Source organism: Sciurus carolinensis, chromosome 5 (assembly GCF_902686445.1).
Source record: "Sciurus carolinensis chromosome 5, mSciCar1.2, whole genome shotgun sequence".
NCBI classification, from domain to species: Eukaryota; Metazoa; Chordata; class Mammalia; order Rodentia; family Sciuridae; genus Sciurus; species Sciurus carolinensis.
The window spans coordinates 18398843-18415062 of NC_062217.1; the positions used below are offsets into that span (position 1 = coordinate 18398843).

General features: G+C 34.1%; 1 protein-coding gene across 3 annotated transcripts in view; it reads right to left on the reverse strand.

Moving 5' to 3' along the window:
• Gpc5 (glypican 5) overlaps positions 1-16220 on the reverse strand; it is a 1347364-nt gene that overhangs the window by 1071434 nt on the left and 259710 nt on the right. For all 3 annotated transcript variants that reach the window (XM_047554610.1, XM_047554611.1, XM_047554613.1), the window contains exon 3: positions 2680-3374. In XM_047554610.1, the coding sequence (XP_047410566.1) occupies positions 2680-3374 (695 nt within the window). The remainder of the gene's footprint in view (positions 1-2679; positions 3375-16220) is intronic.

Here is a 16220-nt window from a genome sequence, read left to right on the forward strand (position 1 = left end):
TTCTCTCCCCCTCTCTCTCCCTCCCTCTCTCTTTCTCTCCCTCCCTCTCTCTTTCTCTTCCTCTCTCTCTCTCTCTCTCTCTCTTTGCTTCCTGTTCACCAGGAGTGGAGCAGTACTCCTGTGCCACACCCATCTACCATGATGTTCTGCCTCATCTTGGGCCCACAGCAATGGAGTTGGCCCACCATGATCTGAAACAATGAACCAAAATACACTTTCCCACCTCTAAGCTTTTCTTGACAGGTACTTGGGGCACAGGAACACAAAGCTAGCACAGTTTCTGACTATAAAATTATAACTATAAAACTAACACACAGTGTCTCATAAATTGGCTTTTGTTTCTTAGATTTTTCCAAATATAAGATACTTATAACTTTCTCAAGAAACTGAGAACATTTTTTTTTTCCAGTTGAAATTCATCCAACACACATATGATATATCAGGTTACCTCTATGGATTTCTTAAAGTGGAAATATGTATTTACCAAGAACTAGACTTGGAAGTACTTGATCTCGCAGATTGCTTTGGGAATGTGAGAAAGTCATTATTTGCTGGCTCTCCAGTAATTTATTTTGAATTTGTTAGATTCATTGATGTGTGAACTGGTTATCAAAGCTTGATAAACAGCTTATAAATCACTTTGAAGTTAGCAGAAATAAATATTAATGAGTCAATTTTTAAGGAACTTAAAGTTAGTTTCTTCTTTCCCCATAAGTAAAAAAGGAATCTGAGTTGTTTTACTTAGAAAAGAATCTACAATTTATTAGTAATGATTGATGTTTTTCAAGATAGTCATCAGACTATTTATTATATGAAATCAGACTATTTGCTTTTAAAAAGAGTGCTTTTTGAAAAATCCACCAAAGTTTCATGTGATAAAAGAGTTGTGCAAAACTTATTCATAAAGCACAGACCTGATTCTAAAACTTTGAGATACTGAAGTGAACGGCTTCACCATGAACTGTGCAGAGCTGGTCCCAATAGAACCACTCCTTCCTCCCTGCCTTTCACACAGTACAAAACAGGGCCCAACAGTTTACTAGCCTGCCGGGATCACAATAGGAGGCAAACAAAAGAAGTGAAAACATGCCTATCTACTACAGTCCTTTGTGACTTTAGCTTCTGTAGTAGGAAAAACACATCATTTTCAATGTGACAGATTTTAAAGACACAGAAAGCCTTTCCAGGTCAAAATAACATAGCAAAGAGGATTTATCTATTCACTTACATAAAGCTCTGACACAAGTTTTTAAATGCCACGGCCCAAATTAATGATCCAAATCTGGACTTAGATTTCTTGCGCTTATTATCTCTTGTGAAAGAAACTAGATATCCTAATACAGACATATTATCTCCTGGATCTAAATGCTTATTTCCCCTAACTAGGAAATACTTCAAACCTCAGGAGACATTTGTACCTCCATTTTAAATTCCTTCTAGAGGTTCTGGCTCATGTCTGATTTTCATAAAGAGATGAGAGAGGACAAAATGATAGGGCTATTACAAGAAGTTAGGAATCCGGCTCACTGGATAGGGTCATCCAGCTGCATGGAGTAGGGAGCAGGCGAAATCCAGCTCGCTCTACCACACCACCTACTGCACCCATCTAGATGGCGCCAGCTCTAACATTCAGAAAGGCATCACGTAGGCTCAGGCAGGCCCTGCAGACCTGAGAGTTAGATACACAAGGGAAGGAGGCAGTTAAACGCAAAGCTTTTCAAATCCAATTTCTATCAGAAATTAAAAGAACAGAGACATAAAGCTCATGATGAGAATGTTTATTAATTCAGTAAATCAGTGCCAGGGTACTAGGGAGTATAATTTCATTTTAGGGGAAAAGATTTAAAAGAACCACCAGCAACACGTCCTCCTTCACTGTGTGGGACATGAGACCCATTACTAAGGAAGCCTGTGAATATTTAAAAATAATGTACTATGGATGTGGAGGAAGAAAAAACTCTTACATCCCTTGATCTGATGATTCTGTTTCAAAGATTCTCAAGTCTACTAGAAATAAAACAGCATGACAGTGTATGTGCCACATTTAAAAAAATCATTGCACTATCACTTTGACAGATCCTGAAGAAGTTCTAAAGAAACACTTTTGAATACCAAGGTATCAAGTCTTACTTTCATGGATACACAACTGGTATTTTCTACAGTAAAAATGGAATATCTTTGAAATTCTAAAATAACTGCCCATCTTTCAGTACCAGACACTATACCAGGAAAACACTTATCTCCCCAAAGAGGAATACTTCAGAAATTATGTGTTTCTGTTTCAATAAGGATTGAGGGTCAAAAAGCATAAGAGACTTGCCTAATTTCGTGAAGGTAATTATTGCTGATTGCAGATTCAAATCTATGCTGTTCTTAATTTGGAACCTGAGCTTTTGCCACCTCAATGAATTCAACTTTTGATAAGGCTGTTAATGCATAGGGGGAAAAAAAGTGGTACTTTTACTGATCAAAATTTTGAGATAAGATATATAAAATATAAAATATTGAATCAAATATGTCAACCTCATGCTTCCAAGTATTTCCTTAAGTATAAACTTGTTAAGCTGCCATAATTTTAAAGTGCATAACAATATGCTAGTAATCAACTAAATTTTTGTATTTTCAGGTTAATCTCTGAGTTCTAAGAAATAAGACAGGAAGCACGGCATGACTGCTTACCTGTTCTGCTAGCTTTTGTCCATTGAGGTAAGCCTGAATCACAGCATCATTAACAAGCAAATGGAAGTTCAGGAGCACGTGTTCAACATCGTAGGTTCCATGCATTGCATTTGAAAGCTCTTCCAAGGACTGGATATATGCATGCCAGTGTGGATTAAGCTCTGCCATGTGGGCCAGACAGCCCCTGGCAACATTGAGGCAGTACCCCATACAGGGCTTACTGAGAGTCAGGCCCTGGCAATGAGGGCAGTACTGCATCCTCAGGAGGGCTCTGCTGCACTCTTTGGAGAAATGTAGATGGTCGGTGGTATTGATGACTTCGATGCCCAGATTGAGGGCCTGCAGAAATGTGCGGCTGGGCAGCAGAGATCTTCCCATCTGCCCCATTACTCTTTTGGGAATATTACCAAATGGACTAACATCCCGACGGGCCATGCGGATGCATTCCGAGTATTCCAAGGAACTGTCAGTCACACTGGGATTAATGAGATGGTGGTAGACCAGAGGAAAAAGACTGTCGAAAAACCTATTTACGAATTCTTCAGGATTAACATCCACACCAAATAAGTAGAGCCCTACATCGGTGAAGAACTCCTGTACTGCAGCAGCAGCTTCTAAGGCCATGTTCCTGTAGGTGTTGCAAAAAAGTATACTGGTGTAATTTTCTGCTTGTCTGATGAGAGTTTCAAGGGTTTCTGTAACACAGCAAAGGTAAAAGATGAAAAATGTAATATTCATTTTAAAACTGTTCATCTATTTGCTTCAGACAGTAAATGAGTTTAATGCACCATAACTAACTTAAGGAGCTAAACCATAATTCTCAATCTACTAAACCAAACTTAGTGTTTCAAGGATAATGGCTGGACAACCATGGCTGTTACACACAACATGCAAGATTCATACTGACGTGTGTCCTAGAATCAAAGTCTGCTAAAAGTACAGAATTCAAAAATAAGTTACATGTATGGGGTGGTTTCTTACTATTTCCTCTAGTCATTTGTAACCCACTAATAATAAGTGTATTTCATATCCTGAGTTCATTATTTATAAAAGATGATAACGTTAAATACTTGAACTTCCACCTACTATATTTCTGTACTTTCATCATCTTTTTTTTTTCCAGAATGAAAGCTAGTAGATTACACACTAGTTAGTACAAAGGGAGGCTAAACTCCAAAGGAAAACCTAACAATCCTCAGGCCTTTTAACATGTTCAGACTAAAAAGTAAAACCTTTCATTATTAGACTACCTGTAAAATTATCGCACCTCATTAAAGAGTGGGAAGATCATGAGTGACATTATTTGATGATAGTAAATAATTGTGACCCGCTTATTAATTATATTCTGTTGTTTTTGTCATCTTATCTTCAAAGACTTTACTGTGGCATAATTTCTTTTTTTACTTAATTGATGCTCCCAAATCAATTTCTCTACTGGGGGGCGGAGGGGACCCAGAATAATTTAGCCACAAATTAAAGGAAAAAATCTAAAAATGGGAGATTAGAACAATCAGCAAGTTAAAATGGTATTTCCAAATTACAGCATTAAGCAGTGGCAAACCACCTTGGATACACCAATAATTATATATTATAATTAGCCTAAGCAATGATACTAGACTCTATCTATTCATAATTAATTAAAAATATATTCAATAAAATTATTTCCCTTAGCCCCAATCGCATAGTTATTTTTAATGTGGCTGTAAAAGACCACAAAATATTTCAGTAAGCAAATCACTGTTTAAGTATATTATAAAAAGAAAAGGAAGAACAATAGAAAAAAAATGAAATGAAATAATAAAAAGCAGAGGTACAGGGAGAGCTCTTATAAAGTAACTGTATCATGAGTATACCATATGATCCTCACCAAAACAAGACATGACAAAAAAATGTTTATGAAGAATACAAATGAATGACAAAACAATCTCATGTGTTCTGATTTTGCCTGGAGACAGATTCTTTTTGGGTGCCAGGCTTTAGTGTGCTGTATCAACATACATTACCCTGCAATCAAAGGCAACATCTCTTACAGGCTACTGCAACAGTTTTAAACAAAGAGCACTACAAACTAGACGGTTAGTGAGGTAGGATTTATGTGTTGCCTGTGTGTCTCTAGTGCCCACTAAAGTATTGACTACATACTAGCAACTCAATAAAATCGTGAAAGAATGAAAACAAGATGATAACTGAAGGTTTTAATTTTGACTGGGATCTCTGCCAAGTGAAACAGTATTACTACCAAGTTTGCCCAATTGGCCTGATCATGAGGCTGCATGAGGGGAAATACAGATTATTAGACCTCTGCATTGGAAATTCTACCTCAGTAGGTCTGTCTTGGTCCAGGAATCTATATTTAACAAGCAGCCCAGGTGATTCTTTCAATCCAGCTAGTGTTTGAAACATTGCAATTACAAATGCAGCAAAACGTCTTCTGCTCTTGTAGCATAGGTAAGCAAGCTTTCCTCTGGCCTCTCAGCTACAATCTCAGCCACTACACTGCATTTACAGATCCACAAGAGAAAACCAGATTGGCCTGTTGTGGTCTGAGCTAAAGTAAAATTGCTAAGCTTATAATTTTCTCCATAACATAGGCTAATTTTCCCTAATTGCTTGTCTGTGGCTATAAATTGTGAGGTAGGTCACAAACGATTTTGTTCACCAATAACAGTTAAATAGCAATGTTTGCAAATTAATTAACTTCTAAGATAAAAAAGGACAGAATTAAAAACACCCCTGTATCATGCATCCTTACATGATTTCCAGAAGGGATTCTAAGGTGCCTGCTATAGAGGTGCTCATGTAACAGATACCTGCCATTTATTCTCAGTGGAATAAAGTTTGAATGTTGCTTACCCTGGCAATGGAAAGGTTCTATCTGATTTCTGCTAATTCTAAATGATGCTCAGACATGAAATTTTAAAAGGCAAAAGTAAAATGTTTCTCTATAAATTCTGACCCACTAAATGTATGGCACAGTGAGTTAGGAATAGATAGAACTTATCTTTCAGTAACCATGACTATAGGTTTTACAAAATAATTTATTTTGTGAAAGCAACATTGAAGAGAATACATGTAATATTTAGAAGTATCTATTCAAAATAAAAATGAGTATAGTAATTCCAGATATCATTATTTCTTATCTACTTTGTACTACTGGCAACAAACTAATTTTGATTAATGTTTGAGATTATAATTAAAAATAAATTTCTGAACAACGTATGCAGTTCTGATTGCATTTTCTATCAGACTCGTTTTCCTCTGATTTAGTCTTATTATTTCTCTAAATCAAAATAACAAAAACTGATAAAGATTTTAAGGATCATTATGTGAAATTTTGAACTTTAATAATATCTTCATTAAACTTTTAGTTTTCATAACTATATACTGATATTGGTACCCTTTGTAGGAGGGATTATATGTTGCCAAATACCAACTTTCTGATTATTTTTTGAATTCCTAAACAAATAATTGATTTTTAAAATTGACTTATGTTAGTTTTTCATTTTGTTATACACTCACTAGACCATAAGGATTAGAATTTTTGCTTTCAAACTGTATTAAATCTGATACTGAAACATTTCATTAACTGAATTACCTACACATTCATTAGATGTGCATTTTTGTCCTAATCTCTTAAAAATTGAATATATAAATACCTATAAAAAATAAATAATCTAGAAACCAGCCATTGGAGGATTTTGTTGATAATTGATTACAAAAAGTTGGTAAAATTAGGAGTTGAATTTATAAAAACAAATGGTTAGTATTAATTCCAAATCTAAAAAAAACTATCACTTTGTTCTCATAATCATATTTACCAAAAATTTGAGTGTTTCCATTTTATAAAATTACCATACAGTATTAGCAGGAATTTAAACTTTCATAATTGTCAAGTAACAAAATATTATTTGCTGTTGTGAAAAAGAATATTTCACATGTAAAATCAGCATTTCTAAATCCAAGTTAGGTTAAGTGCTAAATAATCTATCTATTTGGTTATTAAAGAGAAATTATACCTTTCATTTCAAAGATTGAATGCATATGAAATATCCCTCAGCCAAGATATATAACTAGTAGCTTTCTATGAAAGTGCTAAAATAGGTGACACATCTTGAAAATAAGCATTTACCAGGTTTGGTTAAGGAACTTAGAGAACAGGCTACAAAAATTCATTAATTCTTTTTGTATTTGTCATTGACAATTTCTATAAGATCTTCCTTTCAGTGATGTCAAATGTAATCTATCAAGACAGAATAACTTCCAGCTTTCTTCTTGAATGCTTGAGTGGTAGGCAGTATAAAAAGCTGCAGTCTAATTACTGTTTGAATAAAAAATATAATTCTTCCCAGTTTTATGGGAAATTAATTTATCTATACATAAAGTCATTTATGTGTAATCCCACTAAACAGTGAAGTTGAAATGCATGAATCTATTTTAATTTTCAACATTAACATTCTGTGATAATTTCATGACAAAATACTTAAGAATGGAAATTTTATTTCTACTTTTCCAGACCATATTCCCTTTGATGATCTTTTATCATGCATACAAATGACACTTAAATCAAGAATTTAAGTTTAAATAAAACACTGTAGATAAAATTGGGTGATAATGATTTTAAATCAAATTTGACAAATCACAAAGTCAGTAAATATTCATAAGCAAGGGGTGTTTTGCAATGGAAGAAACTTAAATATTTGTAAGACACTTATTGGTTTAAGGTAAAATTGACTCCAAAAGGTAACAATCATTAAATTACTGTTACAATAACCTCTCTAGCATGACATGAATAACATTTTATGACTCTTCATACTTCCTAGTATTTTTGATATATGAACATTTTAAAATACAAAATGTGAAGTGTCAGTTACAATTTAAAGCCACGGATATCCTCAAATACAACAATGAAAAGATAAAAAAGATTAAATCTATCATATCAACCATAGATAATCAGATGATTTTACAATGTATATCTAGGTTAAAGAAAACTTTTCAGAGTGAATCTACATTTTCTCAATTACAATTCTCAAGTCACAGATTATGTTACTGTAACATATTTCATTATTACTCTGTTGCTTCAAAGCTGCTTTGTTTCTGACACTATGTATCCCTGTACAATAAATTATGGATAGATGAACAGAAAGGTAGATCATTTTAAGAATAATTTCTCAGTAAGTTTTTATTCTATATATATTAAAATGAATATTAATTCCATATACTTTTTTTAAAAAGCCAAAAAAAAAAAAATGCCTTCCAATGATTTTAAGAGTTCCAGATTAATAATCACTTGAATCACTAGAGGTCATTACAGGCCCTCTGAAGATATGCATATTTAAATAAAAGAAACAATTACGTATTTTTTCAGCCTAGAAGTGAAATTCAATCCTTATATTTGCATACTTTTTCAATTGTTTCAGAAAACAAAATATGTAATAAAAGTTCTCTGGAATATTAATTTAATGACTTTTTTAATGTTATGCAGTATGATTTATAATTCTTCAGAAATTAGTCATCTATACGAATAAATAGTGGGATATTAATCTTTATCACCAAGAATTAGCATATTGGTAATTAATTTAGTCTTCTAAGGCAAGCATTGCATGGAAAAATGCTTTCTCAACTTTTCTTCTTCATTTCCCCCTTCGTTAATTCAGTCATCATAAGCATCACATTAATTTCTAATTTTATAATCATTTATATTCTGAAAACCAATATAGGTTTTAGTATAAATTTAAACTCCATTAAACTCTTATGTAACAGATAAAGATTGGTGTCAAACAACTAACTATAGATTATTTCATAAGTTATTGTGGAATGAAGACTTTAAAATCAAATTTTCTAATAGTCTTTAAAATAAACTCAGAAACAATTTGGAAATGCAAATCAGTCATGTAGAGCTGTTTCTTACTAATTCATATAATTTTCTATTTTTATGCAGAACGAGTAAATCAATACCCTTTGTTGTTGGTTCTTCATTCTCTCTCTCTTTCCTATTTTTTCCATGTTTTAAGTTCTGTTCATGCTCTAGGATATAGGTCTCCTTTACTTAAATAAACAAAATCTTTCATTTATTTTTTTCTTTCTGACATCTCAAGAAAACGAAATGATCCATATTTTTGGCTTCCATTATATTGAGGAAATGCTCATTTCCTCTTCAATGTATTCACAACTAAATGTTTCCATACTTATTCCTCCATTCATTCATTCAACCAAGATTTTTGAACACCTATTCTAGACCTTGAAGCAGGAATTGAGAAAGCCATATAAGTTTCTGTCTCAAAAAGTTTATAGAGTAGGAGAGAAAGTATAAAGGTAAGCAGATGAAAAACTATGATGCATTAAGTATTGGAGGGGTTAGAGTTGTTGGGTTAGGACAAGTGACGGGATACTGTTTTACATAGCTCCAAGTCAATTTGACCATAATCAGTTCATTAAAAGAAAATAAAAAATAAGTTCCCTGGCTAGGCACAGTGGTATATACATGTAATCTCAGCATCTTGGGAGGCTGAGGCAGGAGGATCACGAATTCATAGTCAGCCTCAGCAACTTAGTGAGATTCTAAGAAACTTAGCAAGACCCTGTTTAAAAACAGAATAATTTAAAAATGGACTGGAACATGGCTCAGTGGCTAAGTGTCCCTGGGTTCAACCCCTGGCACACACACCCCTCCCAATATAAATAGTAAGTTCTGTAGAACTTTTCCAGTAGAAAATTTTCTGAATTTACTAAATACACACACACACACACACACACACACACACACACACACACACACACATATATATATAAATCTGGTCATGTGGCAGAAAAAAAATGTATTTAGGCAAATTTGTTTAGGCAGAATGACTTTCTAAAGTTCTAAAGATTGACCATTTAGATAAGGTGAGCAGGACAGCCCTCTCTCAGGAGGCAACTTTGAGCAGAGACTTCTTCAATAAAATGGAACCAGCTTTGAGAATGTAGATGGTTAGCCTATTCAGAGGAACTGGGATCCAAGGCTATCCAAGAATTTTAAACACGAGAGAAATATGACTCTTATGTATTTTAATGGTATACAGTGGCTGCCATTGCGGCAGGGCCAAGTGAAAGCAGAGAGCCCAGGTAAAAGGCTTTGGTAACAGTATGGGGGACAGAACTTGGCAGACTGGATTGTGATGGTGGTGGTGAAATTAGTGACAACAAGTGATCACAGTGGCCGTATGTATAAAATAATAGACAAAAGAACTTGCTATTGTTTGAAGAGTGTGTAGACAAAAGGGACAGATGAATAACGGATTCCTTGGCCTCAGTAGCTGGATGCACAGTAGTACTATTAATAGAGAAGTAAGACTATGTAGAGGTACATGTTTATATGTGGTAGGGTTGGAAATTAAAAGTTCTATTTTGGGCATATCAAGATTGAAATGTCAATTACAATTTCAAGTAAAGTGTGTATCAGTATATGGTTAGGTAAAATAATTCAGGTCTCAAGGGAAGAGCTGAGGCTGGTGATACAAACCTGAGAGTGATTCAGGTAGAAGATAAAGTCATGGTACTGGATGAAATAACCTAAGGGCAGAAGACAGGTAAGAATAGAGATAATCAGAAAAATAAGAGTAACTAGCAAGAAGAGAATAAGAAGCCAAAGAGCTTTAAAAAAAAAATAATCAGGAAAGTAGTACTGTAGAGATCAAGGGAAGAAAGCCACTCAAGTGGAAGAAAGCAATCCATCATGTCAAATGTTATTAAGAGGTCAACTCAGATGAAGAGTAACAACTAGCCATTGGAACTGGCAGGAGAGAGGCTCTCAAGACCTTGACAAGAGCTGCTTCAGTAGAACATGAGCACTAAAGAGAAGAACAATTAAGGCAATGTGTAGACAACTTTCTGCAAATGCTGACTATAATAAAATCAGAGATCCAAGGTAGACACTACAGGGGAATATGAAGTCAAATGCATTCGTTTTGATGAGGAGGAAGAATTTACTGACCATTCAGAGAGCAATAAGTTGATGACTGAGCAGAGGAATGGAAATTTTTGGAGGAATTCCTTGAATATGCAAAAGGATTTGATCTTGGGCACTCATAGAAATCAGAATATTGAAAAATTTAATGGATGCTAAAGTGCCAAGAATATCTGCAAGAGAATGTGAAGAGAAAGAGAGTAAAAAAAAGCAGAGGTTGACTTGCTAAAAGAAGATGAACAGAAATATGGTGGAAGATAGCATTGAAGGCTGGCAAGAGGTCAGACTTCTAGTAGGCATGTTCAAAGGGATTTTTTGAGAATGGTGAGATTTTTGTAGATATATGAGTATACCTCCCAACCCACAGAGGACACTTGTGTTAGTTTCTTGATGCTGTAACAAAGTACTAGGAACTTGGTGGTTTCAACAAAAGGAATTAAAATAGTTCTCCCACTCTTCAGTTCATACCCAAAGGACTTAAAATTAGCAGCCTACAGTATACATCAATGTATATAGCACCTCAATGTATATAGCACCTCAATTCACAACAGCTAGATTGTGGAACCAACCTAGATGCCCTTAAACAGATGAATGGATAAAGAAACTGCAGTATATGTATACAATGGAATATTATTCAGCCATAAAGAAGAATAATATTATGACATTTGCAGATAAATGGGTGGAATTGGAGAATATCATGCTGAGTGAAATGAGCCAATCCCAAAAAACCAAAGACCAAATGTTTTCCCTGATAAGTGGATGATGATAGATAATGGGGGGGGGGAGTGAGAGAAGAATGGAGGAAACTTAGATAACAATGAAGGAAATTAGAGGAATGGGGGTTATGAAAAATGGTGGAATGAGACAGACATCATTACCCTATGTACATGTATGATTACACGAATGGTATGAATCTACATCATGCACAACCATAGAAATGAAATGATGTACCCCATTTGTGCACAATGAATCAAAATGTGGTCTGTAAAAAATAAATAAATAATAAATAAATAAATAAATAAATAAATAAATAAATAAATAAATAAGAAATAGTTCTGGATGCAGAAGTTCACATTCACTAACTCCATAATGAAGTCAAAGTGTGGGCTGGGCCCACACCTCCCTTTGGAGACTCTAGAGGTGAAATTTTTTCTTTGCTCTTCCAGCTTTGTGTGACTGCTGCATTCCCTGATCGCAAAACAGGAACTGTAACTTCAGAAAGGGCCACATGGCTGTGTCTCTCCTCTCATGCACCAAGTCTTTCAAGTACAGAGGCTGAAAAACAGTCTTCATCACTAGAGACTGTTAATTGGGATGCAATAAACTTGAGCAAACAAATGCCAGAGCAACCCTAAATGTAGCTTATACATTTCTTCCCACATATCTCTCAGTACTGTCCCCAGAGTTTACTACCCTAGTCCAGATACCCATTTTTCCTGTTCCTGCTTCACAAATGTATTATTCTTGGTCCAACATTCATAAAAGCTTCATGCTTTCATCATTTTTCTCAGACTTTATTTTATTGTGAAGATCTCCATGTATTTGTAAAATTAATAAAGTTTTCATGCTTTTTCCTTGTTAATCATCTCCCGTATTAATTGGAATCCTAGATCAAACCACAGAACTCCCATAAAAACTAAGGCTGCAGTGTTGGGGTATAGAAGAGATCTCTCTTTCTGCTACAAGAAAAAGTGCTGTATGTGTTGTGTTGGAGTGCACTCAGCTGAGCAATGTCTATTATTGTAATTACATACTGAAAACTGTAGTGCAATCTTTAGGAAACAAAGATACCATGTAAATTCTTTATCACCAAACACACTGTTGAGAAGTAAATAAATACTCACCCTTTTATCACTTTCTCCTACCCAAAAATGTCTGTGTCAGAAGGGAACACAAGGGAAAATTGTACAAAATTTTAGTTAGAAATTCTTTTCAGAGAATAACTTGAGAATATTGGAATGTTGCTGGTGAAGTTGCATCAACTCCATTAGAGAACCGTGGAAGACTTAGGCAGGAAGAGAGAGAGAGCTGATTGGTTCAGATAAGAGGTTGTACCAAGTCCTTGACTTGGCTTAGAGGTTTCTGCCAACCTCTTCCTTAGCAAATGCAATGACTTCTTCTCCACGCACAGACTCTGCTAGTTACTCAAGCTTATAAATCTGGTGCCTCTGATTTTTCTATATCCTCTATTTACTGAATGTAGTATTTCTTTCATTCTACATTTTAGTCTAAACATTTTAAAAAGTCCTAGTCTTTTTTCCATGATTTTTTCATTCGAAATACAACACCACTTTTATAATATCAAATGAAACTCCAAGCTGATGACTTCTACACGTACATTTGTAACTTAGTAATCCTCAAAGGTTTTAATTTTGGAATCCTTTACACTCTTAAAACTGTATTGAAAAACTTGTTTTTGTTATCATGGGTTTCATTTGGACATAGATGTAATTCTTAAAAAAAAAACTGATGCTATCTGTAAATATGCATTTATTCTATTAAGAAAACAAGAAACATAATTAGAATATTTATTTCGTGAATAAAATAATTATATTTCCAATACAAAAAAAATAGTGTGAAGAGCACTGTTTTTTTACATACTTGTAAATTTCAATAAAGTCTATCTTAATGGGAAAGGGCTAGATTCTCATATCTATATCTGGACACAATCTGTTAAAGTACATGTTTTGGTTGAGGAATATGAAAAAAACAGTTTCATCCATATGAGCAGCTGAGAAAGACAAAAATATTTAGTAGCCTTTCCACATCTTTGGTAACATTCTTCTTTGATTTTATACCAAGAAATGACAAGGGATTGTTTCTTCAAGTTTAGTTGCAATGTGGAATATGAAAGCTTACCAATGAACTTCTCATACTCTGTTGATTAACATTCATTGGTCATTCTTCCACTATGTCTGGTTCTGCTACCCAGGCAAGTCACTTTTTAAAGTATTAAGAGCCTGTCAAACTCTTGGTGATAGATGACCATGGGGGGTCGACACCTGATAAGTATTCCAGGATTCCAGCCCGTTCCTCTCTCTCTTTTGCTTCCTGTATGATGAGGTAAGTGGTTTGGCTCTCACCTGCCCCCACCACAGGACCAACACATGGGGCCAATTGACAAGGGATTGGAACCTGTAAAACTGAGAGCCAAAATGAACATTTCTTCTTTATAATTTAATCATCTCAGGTGTTTCATTACTGTGCTAGAAAACTAACATGACTATCCTTGGAAAAAACAAATACAGTAAGCTGTTTTCCTTGAAGTTATAGAAACTTTAGGAAAATGTCTGCCAAACACTCAAATCTGAATCACCAAGGTTTGCCCATCAATTTGTTATTGTTGCTGTTATTGTCTGTTTATTTGTTTTAATGACATTTAAGGGAAATGTGGTTGGTTCAGCTTGTATCTCAGACAACTGCTAAAGTGCCTTTTGTTGAGAGAGTCATATTTTGATATGCAAAAGATATGCTTTGTGCATACTTCTCATTTCATAACACAGAATATGAAAAATATGTGCATGCATAATTCAGAGTTTAACAAAAGGAATAAAGTATACTGTTCATCAGGACATTCCTAAATGAAACTGGCTTTTTAATAGCGTGTTCGTAGATGTCAAACATACAATGATTTCTGGTACAGTGTGGTGCCACTGATTTAACTTGTGTTAACGTCTCCATGGCTTTGCTCATCATTGCTTTTGCACTATCAAGGCAAATGTCAATGCAGAGAAAAAGGCAAATAATGACTTAATTGTATTATTAGAATAGTTTCATCTCGCAGCACCCCAGAAAGATCTCCAGAACTCTGAGAACTACTGTTGAAGCAAACATCTTCAACTAAGATCTAGTTATTTTTCAAAGCATGAACATATCAAGTTGGATCTTTTTTTTTTTTTGTTCTGACAATTATTCCTTTCTATCGTATCAGCACTTTTCTGGTTTCCTTATTTTATATAGAATCAATCTTCTAGGTATAAAGATGCAAGGTCTTAAACTTCCCAGTATCTCGTTAGTCATCAATAACTGTACTTTCAATTTCCTTTTAATCTTTTCATTGTTGGATTTTCCCCTAAACTCTATCTCATCTAGCCTATAATACTAACAGAGATCCCACTGAGTTCTAAGTCCAGTATTCTTCATTCCTATATTGAGCACTCTAAACGTTTTCATACTTGTTATACATTTATTTAAATACAATGTGCACTCCAGGACCCAATCCAAACCTCAAGTACTTGAATAAACCAACCTAATTTTAGTTTCATCATGGTGCCTCCAAAACATACCTAAAAACATATCCAGATGCTGGAAATGCCTTTTTCATTAAGTAGCAAATGGCATTCTAAATTGAAATAAATTAGTTGGACTTATCATTCCTCTGACTGTATGACAACAAACCTCAATCTTTTTTTTAATGGTTATCACTATACAACATAAAAAAATACAAAAGGAAATGGTCTCCAGCTAAATCTCTTAACATCCTTTAAATAGCTATACTAGTTTTTCTTTGTTATTACATTTAATTATATTTTTTATTATACCAGTTCAGCAAAAGTCATTGATCACATTTATCATTCTGAGAGTTATTATTAATTTACATGCTTTTCTTAAGACCTAGAAAATTTTGGTGGGTTTTTCCCTCATGAGAAATATATTAATGTGCATCACAGTCTCATATCTTTTCCTTATCTCATGGTTGTTGGAATATTTTCCTACAGTATAGTTTTTAAAATATGTCTGATTCTGTTAGCTGTACAGAAATGGCTAAGAAATTTCATTTAAAAAACCAGGGATATTTTCTAAGTCATTATACAAATGCACACTGAAGTTTAATATTGATGAGTTCTAACAACCATATGCTCTAACATAAGGGAAGTTAAAAACTGGTTTCAGTTTCACTCTGGAAGCTCCTGAATTTTGAACATCCTGATCCTGGTCCTACAGATCTGCCAGATCACATTGCCAAGTGTCATGTTTGAGTGCCTTCTTTCTTACAGACCAGCAAACAGAGAAAGAAATGAATTGAAAGTTTTCACTCCAAAGTTATAGACAGTTTAATAAATATACTGTTTCTATCCTGACAGAGAGGAACTCCTTTAGAAGGTAGGCAATCTTTTAGACCATTACATTCTTTCCAAATAGCAGGCGGAAAAATTGCAATACTTTCTGATAACTGAAATGGGTTATAAAGCACAAAATCAATCAGACCAAGAAGAGTTCGTTTTACTACAACATCCATTCCTGCTTTCATAACTGTTATCAGAAAATACTCCAACAGTAACACAGTCAAAAGTAGAAAGAATGGGGTGTAACAATTATGTGATTGAGGTATAAGATGCTAACAGTCCTTTTGCTAGAAATACAAATTTTAAAATAAAAGTGCTCCAAAGGAAAGTCTTGTAGGAATCCAAATTTCAAATAATTATGATTTCAAAGGCATGAAATAATATAGAATTTTTATTAACATCTACTAATGCAAAAGAAATTGCTTTCCTTATTTATGAATTTTTAAAATAAGAGTTTAAAAACCATATTGCCACAATTTTTCAGAGCAAGGGCAAAGTGTTTAGAATATTAGTGTATTAAAAATGAAAAACAA